Source organism: Corvus brachyrhynchos, unplaced genomic scaffold (assembly GCF_000691975.1).
Source record: "Corvus brachyrhynchos isolate BGI_N302 unplaced genomic scaffold, ASM69197v1 scaffold467, whole genome shotgun sequence".
Lineage (NCBI taxonomy): Eukaryota > Metazoa > Chordata > Aves > Passeriformes > Corvidae > Corvus > Corvus brachyrhynchos.
Window position 1 is genome coordinate 2,074,509 of NW_008239309.1, and position 14,455 is coordinate 2,088,963.

The 14,455-nt window shown below is 39.6% G+C and overlaps 1 protein-coding gene across 1 annotated transcript in view; it reads right to left on the reverse strand.

Moving 5' to 3' along the window:
- The window catches only part of PGM5 (phosphoglucomutase 5), a 68,435-nt gene that overhangs the window by 9,562 nt on the left and 44,418 nt on the right, over nucleotides 1–14,455 (reverse strand). The window contains exons 7-9 of the mRNA XM_017740701.1: nucleotides 8,254–8,389; nucleotides 7,126–7,309; nucleotides 3,624–3,758 (exon numbers count right to left, since the gene is read on the reverse strand). Of these exons, the coding sequence (XP_017596190.1) occupies nucleotides 3,624–3,758; nucleotides 7,126–7,309; nucleotides 8,254–8,389 (455 nt within the window). The remainder of the gene's footprint in view (nucleotides 1–3,623; nucleotides 3,759–7,125; nucleotides 7,310–8,253; nucleotides 8,390–14,455) is intronic.

The window sequence follows — 14,455 nt, forward strand, 5'->3', positions numbered from 1 at the left end:
AGAGTGTAATAATACAGAAATTACATATAGTCGTCTCTTCAATTACAAAGATCAATTACAGAAAAATATGCATTATTATTCCAAATGTAACAATTTTCTTAAATACCATGAGGTAATACATAAAGTATGTATTTAACTCACTTCTTTATGTCAGTGCTTTTTCCGTAACTGACCACTTATGTATATGCTATGTTCCTATTACTGACAGCAAATAGACCAAATAGACAACAAAGTTCTTGAAACTTCAAATCTGTCACAGCTCTTTGAGATGTGTGCATGTAGTACGAACTTCATAGCAAACCAAACAAAAAAAGCAATTAGAGTATCAAGAAAACTATGGCACTCCTTCCTAGCAATGCTGTTTTCTGAAAAAGGTGGTTTTTATTCTGTCTCTTTCACATACTCCACTGAAGACTATCAAATGTTCTCCTGGGTAATGTTTAGTTATTTTTGTACATGAGGATCTCCTAAAATTTACATCCCGCCTTGAAGTCTGCCATCTGCCTGTTGGACACAATCTATGACCTTGTTGTTTCTAATGCACTCCTGTTGTTGGCAAAGCATACCGCCAGGGCAAGGAAAGAGAAGCAGTGGGAACTGTGCAATAATATGCAATGAGAAACTAAATAAAGAATTTATTGTATAAATTGAGATGAAACTGCTATTTAGCCCAGATTTTGTGCACGTGGCAGGAGATGAGGAGGGTGTTTACAGTACCATGTATTTCCTGAGGAAGTCTGGATATTAAAATGCCTGTCTGCACTGTATAAATGCAGGAAAGTCCCTGTAGCAAGTTTCAAGGCAATGACATTCCTACCCCTGGGATTATTATGAATATCCTGATTAAACAGAGCAAAAGTGTTGCGATCTGACAGACTCTGATAAATGCACAGAAAAAATCCCTTCTAGCCTTTTTTCTGTCCTTGGGAATAACAGACCCTTTTTGGTGTGCTGAGTAAAAGACCAAACTGAAATCCTCAAGGGCAGTCATAAGCCCTACCAACCTGCTTAGGGTCCCCTGAGGACCTTCTCCTGCACCCAGCCCACGGCACATTACAGCCTGTCACAGGGGTGTTGGTCCCTGCCTGAGCTAAGCTATAGGAGTGCTTGTCTCCAGCCTTATCTCTGGCTCTGCTGCCAGCGTGGACCTCAGTCTCATGCTATAGGCAGCTCCTTTCCCTGAAAAACTGCTTGGATATATGTTGTATCTTGTCTCCAGTTTTGACTTTGACCCTGTCTCCTGGGTAGGTCCACACTGTTGCCCTGTTTCCAGCTTTGTCTCTGGTCCCATCTCCTGCTGCTCCAGATGAACCCTGAACTTGATCCATCACTTGCTAAGGGAGCTTGTTACCAGAGACCTGCCCTGTCCTCCTCTCTTTGCTGCTGTGGGACTGTCCCTGGACAAGGAGGGCACTGCCTGTGGTGCAGCAGGTCTGGGTGTCTGGCTCCTACAGCCTCGTGCAGCAGACCCATTCTTGCTGCTCCCTGGACATGGTCTGTATTGCTGGTGAGACTTTATGTGCCTCTCTCAAGCAAATGCAAGCAGAACAGGAAAGAAATGTAACAGCAGGGCAGCACATTCCTCATTTTCTGAGGACAACCACTGCTCCTTCAATCTAGTCTCTTCACAAGTAGAAAAATCACTGAGAACATTTGCTGTTTTCCACTCATTTAAAAGAACGAATGATAAATACTGAGCATTGACCGTAAGTTACTTTAGGAGACACACAAGCCTAAATTCTGCCAGAGTATGACTTCTCTCAAAAAAAATAAAACAATCTGTTAATGCAGTAACAATTCAACTTTAAAATGACCATGCTCATTTGCAATAAAATAGTCAAAAGTTTAGCTACATAATGTCGCCAGTATATGCTCCATTGTTTTCTTGTATTTTCTACTGGGATTTGTCAGACAAGAAACATGCTCAGATTACATATTTTGATTATGTATCACAAAGTTACTGTAAGTCCACTTCAAACCTCTAAAATCAACTCATAGCCTGTCTCTTACTGTGACTTACTTTCATTTCATCTATGCCTTATCTGCATAGCACAAAGAAGCATATTTAAAATGGTCAGTGCAGTCACAAATGATAAACAATTTGTGCAGTAACAAAATTTGATGTAACTGTGGTGCATTGACCTTGGCTGGTTGTCAGATGCCCACCAAACTGCGCTATCACTCCCCCTCCATTCTGCACTGACCATGGTGTCCGCAGAGTTGTCTCTCGCAAGTATCCCCCTTTCTCCTTTCCCTGCTGTTGTTGCACAGAGAGTTTATTGCCTTGCTTAAAGATGTTATCACAGGGGGCTACAGCTTTGGCCTGTGGTGCGTCCATCTAGGAGCCATCTAGAACTGGCTCTTTTTAACACAGAAGCACTTCTAGCAACTTCTCACAGAAGCAACTCCTGCAGCCCCCAGATACCAAAACTTACCATGTAAGTAAGCATGTAAGTATAGCAGCAAGTGCAAATGGGGTTGTAGCAGTGTTCCTCCCCAGGCAAAATATATTAATGATCCCGCTAGCTGGGCAAAGCTAGATACACAGAAAAACAATAAAATTGCTAAAATACAGTCCTTTACTCTGTTGGAGCTTTAACATTTTAAATATTCTATCCAAGAAGTTACTGAGGATGCAAACTGTTACTTTAAAAAAAAAGCAAATAAATTTAATAGATCATATTTGCAGGCATGGACTCTGCAACATTTCTGTGACAACTGAAGCACTTTTCATGACTGATACATAACTGTTTAATAGCATAAGAAGAAACAAACTAAGTTTATGGTCAGAATCTGGTGAAAGACAAACATCAACCCTTACCTAGGGTTCAAATTCATTTGATAGCATATATGTTTTGGTAGATTTGCATTTGCATTCCAGTCATGAACACACAAGACTAAAAACTACAACGTTTTTATTTACTACAAACCAAATGCTTAACCTCTTTTCCACAAAATGTCCTTAGTCCTCTCTTGTATATAACAGCATAAAGAACATTTGCTGGGAAGAATCTGAGAGTGTGAAGTGTGATTTATTTTATTAATTGTGTAAGGCATCTGCTGGACAACCCAGCAATTTGCTCTCAACTTTCACTCTCCTTTGGAAAAAGTCTGGTTATGATATGACAACTCTTAGACAGCTGAAAGTCTTTCCCTTACAGGGAATCCCTACACTGTTTAGACTCTGGTACCCATATTTCCTAACTGCACTCTGATTGTGAGGAATCCTCGGGATGCCCTAAGTGGCTCTCAGATAATCTGCTTGAAAAAGTTTTCTTATTTTTAAAATATTGTTCCCTAAGTCAGATCACAACTCTAAAAAAATTCTGAAAAAAATTCAGCCTAGAATGGCTTCTCTTAATAGACTTGAAGTCACTGCCCAGCATTTAACATGAAGCATCTCAGCCCTTCACATTCCTGTTGTGTTGGATTATTAGACTAATGTATATTAAAACTGCTGGTCCTTCCTCAAAAGGTGTACATTTACAACACTAGGAAAATAATCTACAAACACAGGGTCAAAGCGTTGAGTGTTGCTTCTGATCAAAGATGACAACTTGTAGCCACTGCTATTACAGAGGTAGTGCTTTACTTACTGACTTATTACAATGCTGTTGCATTACCTGTGGTTCCTTGTTGTGTTGGCTAGGATCCTTTTCATAACTCTCTGCATAGATCCGCAGAGTAGCTCTCACATGACTAGAAGCACTCATTCTGAAGATGAGTCTGGAAGCATCTGAAAAAATAATCCGCAGCCCCTGTGGAAGAAGAAGGAACAGCATATATGTAAGGTGGCAGTACCTTTACAAATCTTCATTCACTGCTTCAAAACAAAAGTGAAAGGAAGAGTCATTTGGATGCCATTCTTCTTTCCCCATAACTTTGGACAACTCATTCATTAGTCTTTTTTCCCCTCTGAAGACTAGAAATGATGTCGTGCATTCCCTCCCACTCCTCAGAACAAATACTCTCTTACTGATGTTTTTATTCTTTTTACTTGATTTGCTCTTATTCTGTGTGGCAGAGCACAAAATCAATGGCTTGAGAAATAGGTATAAGATCACTAAAGATACAGGGCCTTAGAAACACCTACAGAATCCCTGGATCAAAAAACAGTTTGTCAGTAGTGAACACAAAAGACAGGACCAGTTGCTACCCCTCAAACACCATGCATCAATATATGACTGCAAGAATTTCAGTAAGTCTGTAGTACAATTTAGAAAACTTAAGGTGTTAATTAATCTCAAGTACACTAATTAATGCACATTAACTGTGTGCATAATAAAGAGGATTGAAAAATTTATTAATTAAGTAAAAAATCACTCTTTGCTCCCATCTTCACATCTTTTTTTCTTTTCTCCTCCCCTCTTTTGTACTGCATATATAAACACTTTTTTTTACAGACCACAGACCATATACTTGGATCCACAGTTTCTGTAAAGGAAGGCCATTAAGGCCAGAGGACTAAATTGCACAGATAAATAGTTGTAGTGTTGCAATATTCTATCAGCTGTGCACTAATACACATTCTAGTTCCCTTTGTGTAAATGGTACCCTTAGACTAAAAGTGCGACCTCTGATAAGCCAGTGAACTTTTCCTCCCCTTAGTCCCTCCATTGACAAAGGTCTAGTGCACAAACTAAGATCCTTGCTACTTTTGTTTAAAGGGCAGTAAACCAAAAAATGAGAGAAGAGAATTAAAAGAGATGCATTTTATTTTTCCAGTTTTATCAGGATCTTGACAAGACAATGATGTTAGAAACACAGTGTGCCAATATTCTAAAGTATAAGTAAAAAGTAATTAAAACCTTTGTTTCCTCAGATATATGCCAAAACATCTTTAGCACCATATAAAGCATTGTTGGATAATCACAGAATCATCGAATGGTTTGGGTTGGAAAGGACCTCTGAAGGTCATTCAGTCCTGATGTCATCAGGTCATCGTGTTCACTGCAGTGAGCAGGGACATCTTGAATTAGATCTGGTTGCTCACAGCCCCATCCAACTTGACCTTGAATGATTCCAGGGATGGAGCATCCACCATGTCTCTGGACAATGTGTTCCAGTGTTTCACCACTCTCATTGTAAAAAAAAGTCTTCCTTATATCTATTTTGAATTTACTCTTTTAGTTTAAAGCCATTACCACTTGTACTACTGCAACAGGCTCTGCTAAAAGGATTGTCCTTATCTTTCTTACAAGCCCCCTTGAAGTACTGAAAGGTCACAATATGGTCTCCCTGGAGCCTTTTGTCTCTTAGTATAATGGCCAACCTGTACCTCTCATCCTCATAATTCAAATTTCACACAAAAATGCAACTGGTCCCATTCCTGGGTTACTGGACCCTCAGGAGCAGCACTGTTATGCGCTTATGTGTGCAAAAGCATGGTACAGCTTTAAAAATTAAAACAGTCTTCAAGAACAACAGAATGCTTCATTTAAGTCTTATTATTGCACCATGATAAACAATATTCATGGATTTCAAGAGACAGAATTAATTAGAAGCAACAGTCTGTGTGTATTGTTTGCTGCCTATTTTCTCATTGCTGTGTTTATTTTCTGAGTATGTTGTTTATTAACACTGAATAATTATCATGTAGCCAGCTTCTCATTCATGAGACAGTGCAGTTGCACTGAATATAAATTTCTCTCCCCTACCTACTGGGGAACAAAACTTGGAACATGTTCCTGAATACTTAACTAAAAAATACGCATGAAGCCTATGATAGTCTGAAAGAGATACCTGCGTTTAGATGATGAGCAAGATACCTGAGGAAAATGGCAGCAGCGAACTGTTGTTTCATTTGCATAGATCAATATCCTCTCCACTTTCATTGTGCTTGGAGAATCCCATTGAGGCTGCAGACACATGAAGCTAGGAATGTGTCCTTGCCAAAGGACAAACTGGTTGAGCTGTACTCTGAATAAGTAAGAGCTTCTCCCTATGAAAAGAGTTTTCTTTCTGGTTTTATGGGCTCCCTTTCAGAGTCCGTCTGAAAACAAGCCAAGTCATGTTTCTCTGTTTGTGTTACATGGTGATATGATTAGCAATTATATTCCAACATAGAGTAAGTGCTTTGGATGAAAAAATTAAGGGAAAGAAAAGTGCAATGAAAATTCACAAGCTGCTTTTTTAAGCTACAAAGGTCACAAGTCTGCCGTGCATGTAATTTTCCACTGGACTTGGGTATGACAACATCCTCCTATCTTGTTTCAGTAGTAATACACAAAAAGAGAGTAGCTCAGTGGCAGAAGAGCTGCTTATATTTTCTGGATGCAATGATGAATGGAACTATAAAGACTGAGCAGAATGGCATGACAGTAGTTTTAATGGCTTATAATATCATTTGCTAGGGTCTGTTTACATCAAATAATTTAAAAACCAGAGAAACCAGGACCATAAAAATATAAATAGCATAAAATCAGGACAAGCTTTAATAGGAGTCATAGCTCATATTCAAGATACTTGAATATACATTTACACCTGGTAAAAGTACCTGGTTACTTTTGAGCACATCATGAATTTCCAAACACTAAAGGTTCAGTTTGAACTGCAGTTCTTGATAACCAAGGAATCTCAGTATAGACAGAATCCAGAAGGAACTGATTATTTGCGCTAGGGAAGTCAAATGTGCCCACATAGGTTACAACCTTATAAAGTCTTCTGCATGCTATTGGATACAGTAGGTATTGAGATTTTGCACCTCAGTTATGTAAATCCTGTCAGTCACCAAGAGCAAGAAAATTTTTTTTTTTTTTTGTAATGTATAGCCAGTGGAGATTTCAGATAGCAAATAGAAAAAAGAAAGACCTTCTTTCTATATGACATTTTCCACTGTTCCAGAAAAGGAACCCTCCCTACACATGCATTGCTGTCAACAGGGACTTCATCCCATCCTATGTTCACTGTGACACTGCTGTCTCCAGTTACATACAGCAAGTACAAGATAAACTAAAGGTGGATTATCTTATCCAGACTGAGCTAATCTTAAATAGGAAATGCAGAATCTATCACAGCAAAGGAAACACCATCCCATAAATAAATGGACAGTCTTGCCAGCTGAACTTTAGAAACAACACTGTTGGAGACAATACGACAGATGCAAAACCAACACTACAGCCATACCTGTCTTTTGGTCACAGTGCCATCCACAGGATCTACGTACTCAAAGCTGTCTGTTCTTTCCACACTGTAGATATTGTTACCCACAGCAAACTGCTGATGGCTGAATGATTTGTCAGTGATCAAAGCTTCCAGGTCTCTCATTATGAAATACGCTGTTCTGGGTTCCAGTGCTTCGTAATCAAACCTTGCACATATATAAAAAAAAAGGTAGAATCAGAAAGTAAATGCCCAGAGATAAGAGTTCTGCTTTCACAGACCTGTGTATACTCACAATTAGCAATTTACTGCTTACTTCAAAAATCAGAAGTGTACCACTTAACTACTGATTGCAAATGAAACCAGCACACACATGCAAGTCCTGTGCAATCTAACCATTTCATGTGTGTAACCATAGCTTTACATGGGCCACCGGACTCTAAATCAACAGAAAGCATCTAGAAAATGCAGTTTCTAAAGTAGCATAGAAAACATCACCAATACACAGTTAGCTTTCAAAATTTAATGACACAATCAGTGCAGTGCTCAACAGACAAGTGAAATAGAGAAAACTTGTTTTACAAGTTTTGAGGAATAGCTGCAAAACAGAAATTGCAAACTGCTCTGGATTAAGTCTGGATTGAGAAAGAGGCAGAAGCAAAGATGAAAATGACAGCTAGAACTCACCATATTGAGACCTTAATAAAAATAAGTAAATATTTGTATCTTTGGAGGAGTTATCCTGAACTGGAAGTAGGCATAGGTTTCAGTTCTCACTAAAACCCTGTCACATGGAGGCACTTAGAGAAAAAAATGCAGGAGTAAATCTTGCTGGGATTATGTTTCTTTTTCAACATCATGTAACAAGTTGCACCTATATATTCCACAAGTAAATAATTCAAATCTTTCTGCCATTCAATATTAAAAAATTCAATTACGCATATGCTAGCAGTAACATATATGTATAGCTCTTTTTTCTGACACTCCTCTGGAAAAATCTGTCTATAAAAACAGTGATAATCTGTGGCAGATCTTCATTCTGGAGGCACAGCAAATGCACACCTAAGTGCAGATGAGCGCATCTAAACAAGCAATGATTGTATCAGAATTCTCCTATCAGCTGCATAAGTGCCTTTTCCTCATTTTTCTCACCTGCAGTAGTAGTGCCGGCCAAATTTTGCCCAGTGATCCCTGACAATCTCCTCCACACTCTGCTTTCGAGCTGCTAGGATTGAAAGCCAAACTAGCACAGCCCACAGTCCATCCTTCTCCCGAAGGTGGTCAGACCCTAAAGAGACAGACATTAAGCACATTATTTGGTACCACTGCAAATCAGAAAACAAGGTAAGGAGGCTGGGCGAATATCTCATTTAACTGTGTTATGTCACATAACAGTAATCAATAGTACCTCTGAAATGCTCCAGACAGAAAACCAGAACTAATGCTTAAAATGTGATCTATTTATGCATGACAAAGCCCATACTTCTAAGGTTAAGTAAAAATATGTACAAGTATTTGAATAGAAACAGTAGCAGTATGAAAACATTTTTAGACATTATTCCTGCTTACTGATGTACAGAGTGTTTTCAACCTCTACTACTGTTTCCCAGAATTGGGCTAGATATGCAAACCCCAGCCATGAGTCAGAATGATCTCCTTTATGAGAGTCGAGTTCAACACCCTCTCCTTATCTCTGCAGATGTTCATCTGCAGACGTCGAGCTGCAGAGAAAGAACTTTCCCATTCCATAAAAACTGCAGATTTCCATAATGTTCATGACCTCCCATCAGGACAACGACCAAGAACTTAAAAGATTTTTTCCTGAGGAAAAAAAAAAACAAACAAGCAAACCAGAGAGCAGGACTGTTCCCTTTTCTGTATTTCTCCATACCTCTCAGTGGTAAAGATGTTTGGATTCTCCAATCTAGATCCCTTCATAGATTTTATGAAATAAAATAGATTTTATGAAGGTATTTATGAAGACAGGAATTGTTCCAACAATGAAAACTACAAGCAGTTTTGGACTACCTCATATGATTTAACATGTGAGTCTCAGATCCAAGTAAGATCCAAGACCCCTAGCACTCAGTAGATACTGGTGGCAGTTATATAAACTAACAGACTCAAGAAACTTGAAGAGGTATCAAACATGTAGCCATTGATCTGGCATAATACTACTAGATTTGGTTAAAGTTTGTTAGCTGCAGCCTTGTGGTTTTCTGTCTAGTCACACATTATTGTGAGTACAAAGCAGTAATTCAGAAGTTTTGTTTACTGCATGAAGAACCTACTGATTATGGAGGCCACCAATTGAACTATCCATCCTTAGAAGATACTTAATAAAATCCACCAGAGAGGAATCTAAAAACTCTTAGGTTGAAAACGTGTTTTCTGAAATATTCTCCTTCCCCAAACAAAAAAATCCTGTTGCAGCAAGACTGCTTTGCAGAGCTTGGTTTTACATAACAGCCTGCAAAGCCCACACAGTCATCTGTCAAAACAGCTGTGTTTTGCTACTGGCAGAGGACAGTTCCCATAATATAAATTGATGCACTGAAGCTGTTAACCCTGTGAAAAACTGTCAACATATTAAAGGCATATAAGGAAAATAACAAGATGTGCAGAGAGACACCATGATTCCTAGGGTTCAGTCTTCCAATCACTGCTGTTGCCTTGAACTTGCAGTCTGTCTTCTTGGGTGAGAGCAACTATCAGGGTATCAGCCGGTGCTCATACGGATTTTCTAAGAGTCCATTGTCCTGGGTCTGCCACAGATCTGCCTGCCACTTATGCTTCTTGTCTTACATTCAACCTCAACACTCTGAATGTAACATTTATCTTAACATTAACTACCACAGGGTTAAATAAATGCAAATTACTATTCAGCACGATATTCAAGTTGTACAAGAATGATTACTGAACACTTGTTGATGAGGATAAAGATTTGCATGAAGATTATGTGTCTATGTCTATGCATTAGGCATTACAGAAAATGAGGACATCGAACACTGTAGACTGATTTAAGAGCTGAGACAGTAGCCTTCACATTTGCAAAGTAGCCATCATGACAGTAAGAATATCTCTTTTCTGCCACTTGTTATCTGCCTTGATCTGTAATCTGTGAGCTCTCTGCAACAACAGCAGTCTCTTATAACAACAGCCCAAATTTAGGGCTGGTGCTTGAGGAGCTGCTGCAAGAGGAGCCCCAGGTTACTCTGTTCACAGCTCCAGTACTGGGTGCAGTGAAAGCATGGAGTGCCAACCAGTCAGAAGAAAAAGGGCAGGGTTATTTATGAGCTCTCAAAGCTTTGCAAATAGCTTTGATAAGAAAGGAAAACAAATGTCCCTCTACAGAAAGTCAGTCCTTCAGACACTCAGGTCATAGAATCATGAAATTGTTTGGGCTGGAAGGGACCTTAAAGGTCATCTCTCACCTCTTCTACTCTCTCGTTGCAGTAATATGCTAGATTACTGCAAGGATATCTTCTACAGGAACACCAGCAGTATGTTCTATGGATAATAAAGTCAGCTTACTTGTAGGCAAAGCAGACAGCAGAGTCACAGTCATTGTCACCGAAGCCAAGAGTCTGTTCCCAGATACTGGTGCAGTCTTCTGCCCCTGCCACCAAAAGAGAAATCTAGAATAGAGCTGTCACTTCTCTCCCAGCCAACATTGTTCCTCTGGTAACAGCAGGAAAAGTAATCACATCACCATGGGGGCTGGGGATGCTCAGGGGACTGGGAAGAGCAGGGCTTCTCTTGAGCAGCAGAGCACAAACAGCCAGGGCCTGTCCCAGTCCCACTGCCCCACAGTCGGGCAGTCAGAGACACCAGGGCAGACCCAGCTCTGGGCAGCAGGCACTGCCTTGGACTGGGGATGGGAAAGGCCAGGCCAGGAGGTGGGAGCATGGGGAGGCCTGGCTTTGGGGGACCCCTGTCCAGGCACAGCAGGGCTGTGGGCAGCTGGAGACGGGCCCTGCTGCAGCGCTGTTGGGAGCAGGCTCACCCTGGCATGCCTGCTGCTTTCCTTCTTAACCTGCCTGCCTCTCCTTTCAGCCATTCATCCTTAGCACAGAAAAAATCCCATTTTGCCTAAAAAAGCCATCTCTGTTGCCGATTATCACCAGCCACTTAAATGGCTTAAGTGTCTCAACAGGCACCAGCAGGAAGCAGAGACATGGAAATGAGCTTAACCCCTCAGCAATTTGTTCCTATATGAATGACCATTTATTCTCCTGCTATGTAACACTCTGCAGACTGCAGGCTAGCAAATCATACAGTGAAAAGCACTGCAGTTGTTCAGCAAAATGGTCTATACATCATGACAATGGAGAAACAGGCTAAGCTGAACATCAAAGAGATGCATTCTGATGTAGCAAACACTTTAAGTACATTTAACTGAACCAAAATGTTCTAGTGAAACATGGACAGAAGAATTTCTGAAGAGCTCTTTGCTGTGTTCTGAGCTTTGTTCTGGTATGGCTTAAGCTCATAAATCTGTATAAGGAGGGCTGAATAGATTATTCTTCATATACATTTAGCAGATTTGGTATATGTTCTGTCCTTGCATGTCCCTCAGAGGACAGAAATTGTTGCTTCTCCGGAAAGAGAAAGCAGTGGGAGAAAGTAATCCAGAGACAAAAGTCTGGATAGCTAGAAGCAACTTAACTGCTCCAGAATCAAAAGTCACAATTAAAAATGCTAGCCTGATATGAGTACAGGGACAATAATCCTGTTGTGCCCAGAAGGTGTTTCAGTTTGTTAGTCTTAACAGAAGGAAAACTGAGCACATCCATCAGCATGGTTACTGTATGCAAATATGTTGTTGTATTTATTGTCCTTCCTTCTTTCAGCAAATTAAAATCAATGATTGCAATTTTGTTACTCTGATTTTCACCTACCAACATCTGTATGTGTTATTGCTAGCTCTGTCTTAACTTAGTCCTACAGCCCAGCTCACACTGCAGCGACTCTAGGGAGGGAGTTTATTCTACTGCCTCAGTTCAGCTAACTCCATTCTTTGCTTCACAGATCCAATCAATTTGCAGAGGGAGATCTGTCCTGTGCAAAGGGAAGAAGGAAAAGGTGCCTCGAAGTTCTGCATTTCTGAAATTGCAATACTGTATTCCCCAATTGCAATAGGGGCTCTGAGTAACCTCAGTATGATCCTCAGTGCTACTTTTAATTGAAACATCACAGAATTAAGGAATTCCTGATTCTGTTTTAATGAGCTAAAGCAGAAAGAGACAACAGAACAGAGAAGGCAACAAGTATTTTTTCTAACACTTTATATTTAATTTTCCATTGGCAAGGAAAATTATAGTAACTGCAAGTGTTTCAACAACTTATTTTTAAGTTAATTTGTTATTTTTCCATATAACAGTAGCAAAAGTTATTTTTTACTACAGTAAATTGCTACATCCAGACTCAAGTAAACAACCTGGGAAAAACTCTCAGAGCATGTTCCCATTCATAGAGAAGTAGTCAGCTTACACAGTTTTAGACTGAAAAAAGTCTTCAGAGGCAGTAGCTTGAGAAACAAAGTAAAATCATGCAAATGTGTTCAATTATGATTTTCTACTATTTGAAAGCTGTCTATCTTTGTCTGTATCTGGGATATCCAGTTCTGATAGAGAAAGCAAGCTTTGTGGGTCATATGCATGAATAAAAGGTAATTACTTTTCCCTAGTTTAGTAATCCCTGTCTATCACTGTGTTCTCTAAATGTGATTTTAAAACAAGAAAATCACAGGAGTACACAAATTCACAACAAATAATTTTGTTTTCACATACTTGAGTCTCACAAATTTATAACCCAGCAGTCTAAAATTTAATGATATTTTAGGCAAATGGAGATTTAGGGACATTCTGATCTGATAATTTATTCAAGTTAATGAGATTATTTTAGATTTGTATTACTGCAACAGACACCACCAAACAGCTCTTTCGAGGCTTTCATTCATTTCAGTAATAGCACATTTTTATATTCTCCACTAGGTTCTTCCACCTAATCTTGCAGGAGAAGGGGGTTGATGTCAATAGAATCTGGAAATCTGGAGGTGAAGCAAGCAAATTTAAGAAAGTTGAAAGTTGTAGCAATTACTGAAATGGCTTAAACTGCAGAGAGATAAATCAGCCACAAAGTTCTCCTAACCCTGATTAATAGCTTGCTGATGAAATTTAGAAACTAATTGCTGCTGCTGAGGCCCTCCTTTGAACTCTGTGCTGGGCATTAGTCATAGAACCAGAAAGCTACTAACCTCATTTGACAAGCTCCCCACACTGCTACAAAAATGGAAGAAGTTTTTAAAGCATTGGTTGAGCTCCAAGATCAGCTGCCAGAAAACAAGTTTGGGAAATACAGCTGTATGGGATATTTTCAACATCTTTTCTCCTTTTATAGCAGAAAATTTGCTTTTATTTACTTGCCAGAGCAAAGTCCCTTTTGTTATAAAACCAGGGCTCTCTATTACTTGGTTCCAGCTAGGCTGGATTACCTGGGTACACAAGGAATTGGTTTCCAATGCAGTTTGATGACAGAAGGTGGATTTTTAAAACTCCCTCCTCTTATACAAAGCAGTAAGTTTCCCACTCCAATCACTGTATCATACACTTATATAAATATTCCACGCTGAAAGCTAAGGAAGTGCCAAATTTCAGTTCCCTAAATAGATATGATTGGGCAAAAGCTGTAAAATTGATTCAAATGCCCAATACTGGCAGAAACATGTGAGGGTCACACAGCTTAGGACATTACTAAAAGATTCGCAATAAGGTAAATATTTACTGCTAAAAACAGCTCACATTGCTAAAGTACTGGTCATCTACAAACCAGACCATGTTTTACAAATAAACCTCCTGGCATATAAGGACCCATTTCAGACATCTGCGTTGAATTGAAAGATGGTAAGGAAATTGAGGCAGTGAGGAAACCAAACTTTAGACATCGCAGCCATTGTGTAATTGCCCCGTAAGTATCACAGAATCACAGAACGGGTCAGGTTGGAAGGGACCACAAGAGGGCAACCAGTTCAGTCTCCCTGCTCAAGAAGGGTTATCCCAGAGCACATGGCACAGGATTGCGTCCAGACGGTTCTTGAATGTATCCAGTGAGGGAGACTCTACAACATCTTTAGGAAATCTCTTTCTGTCACATATTTTTTTTTTACACAGCAACTACACGCAGACTGAGGAATTTAAACCCTGTGCTCAAGTTTTCTAGATGCCCATGGGATCAAATCTCAAGTGTCCAGATTTGCCTTTAGATGGAATTGGATAAAACTGGAGGTCAGGAGGCTTTCTGCACTGAATTGCTGCAGGTACAACAAAGTTAATCTGATCAGAACATACTGGAA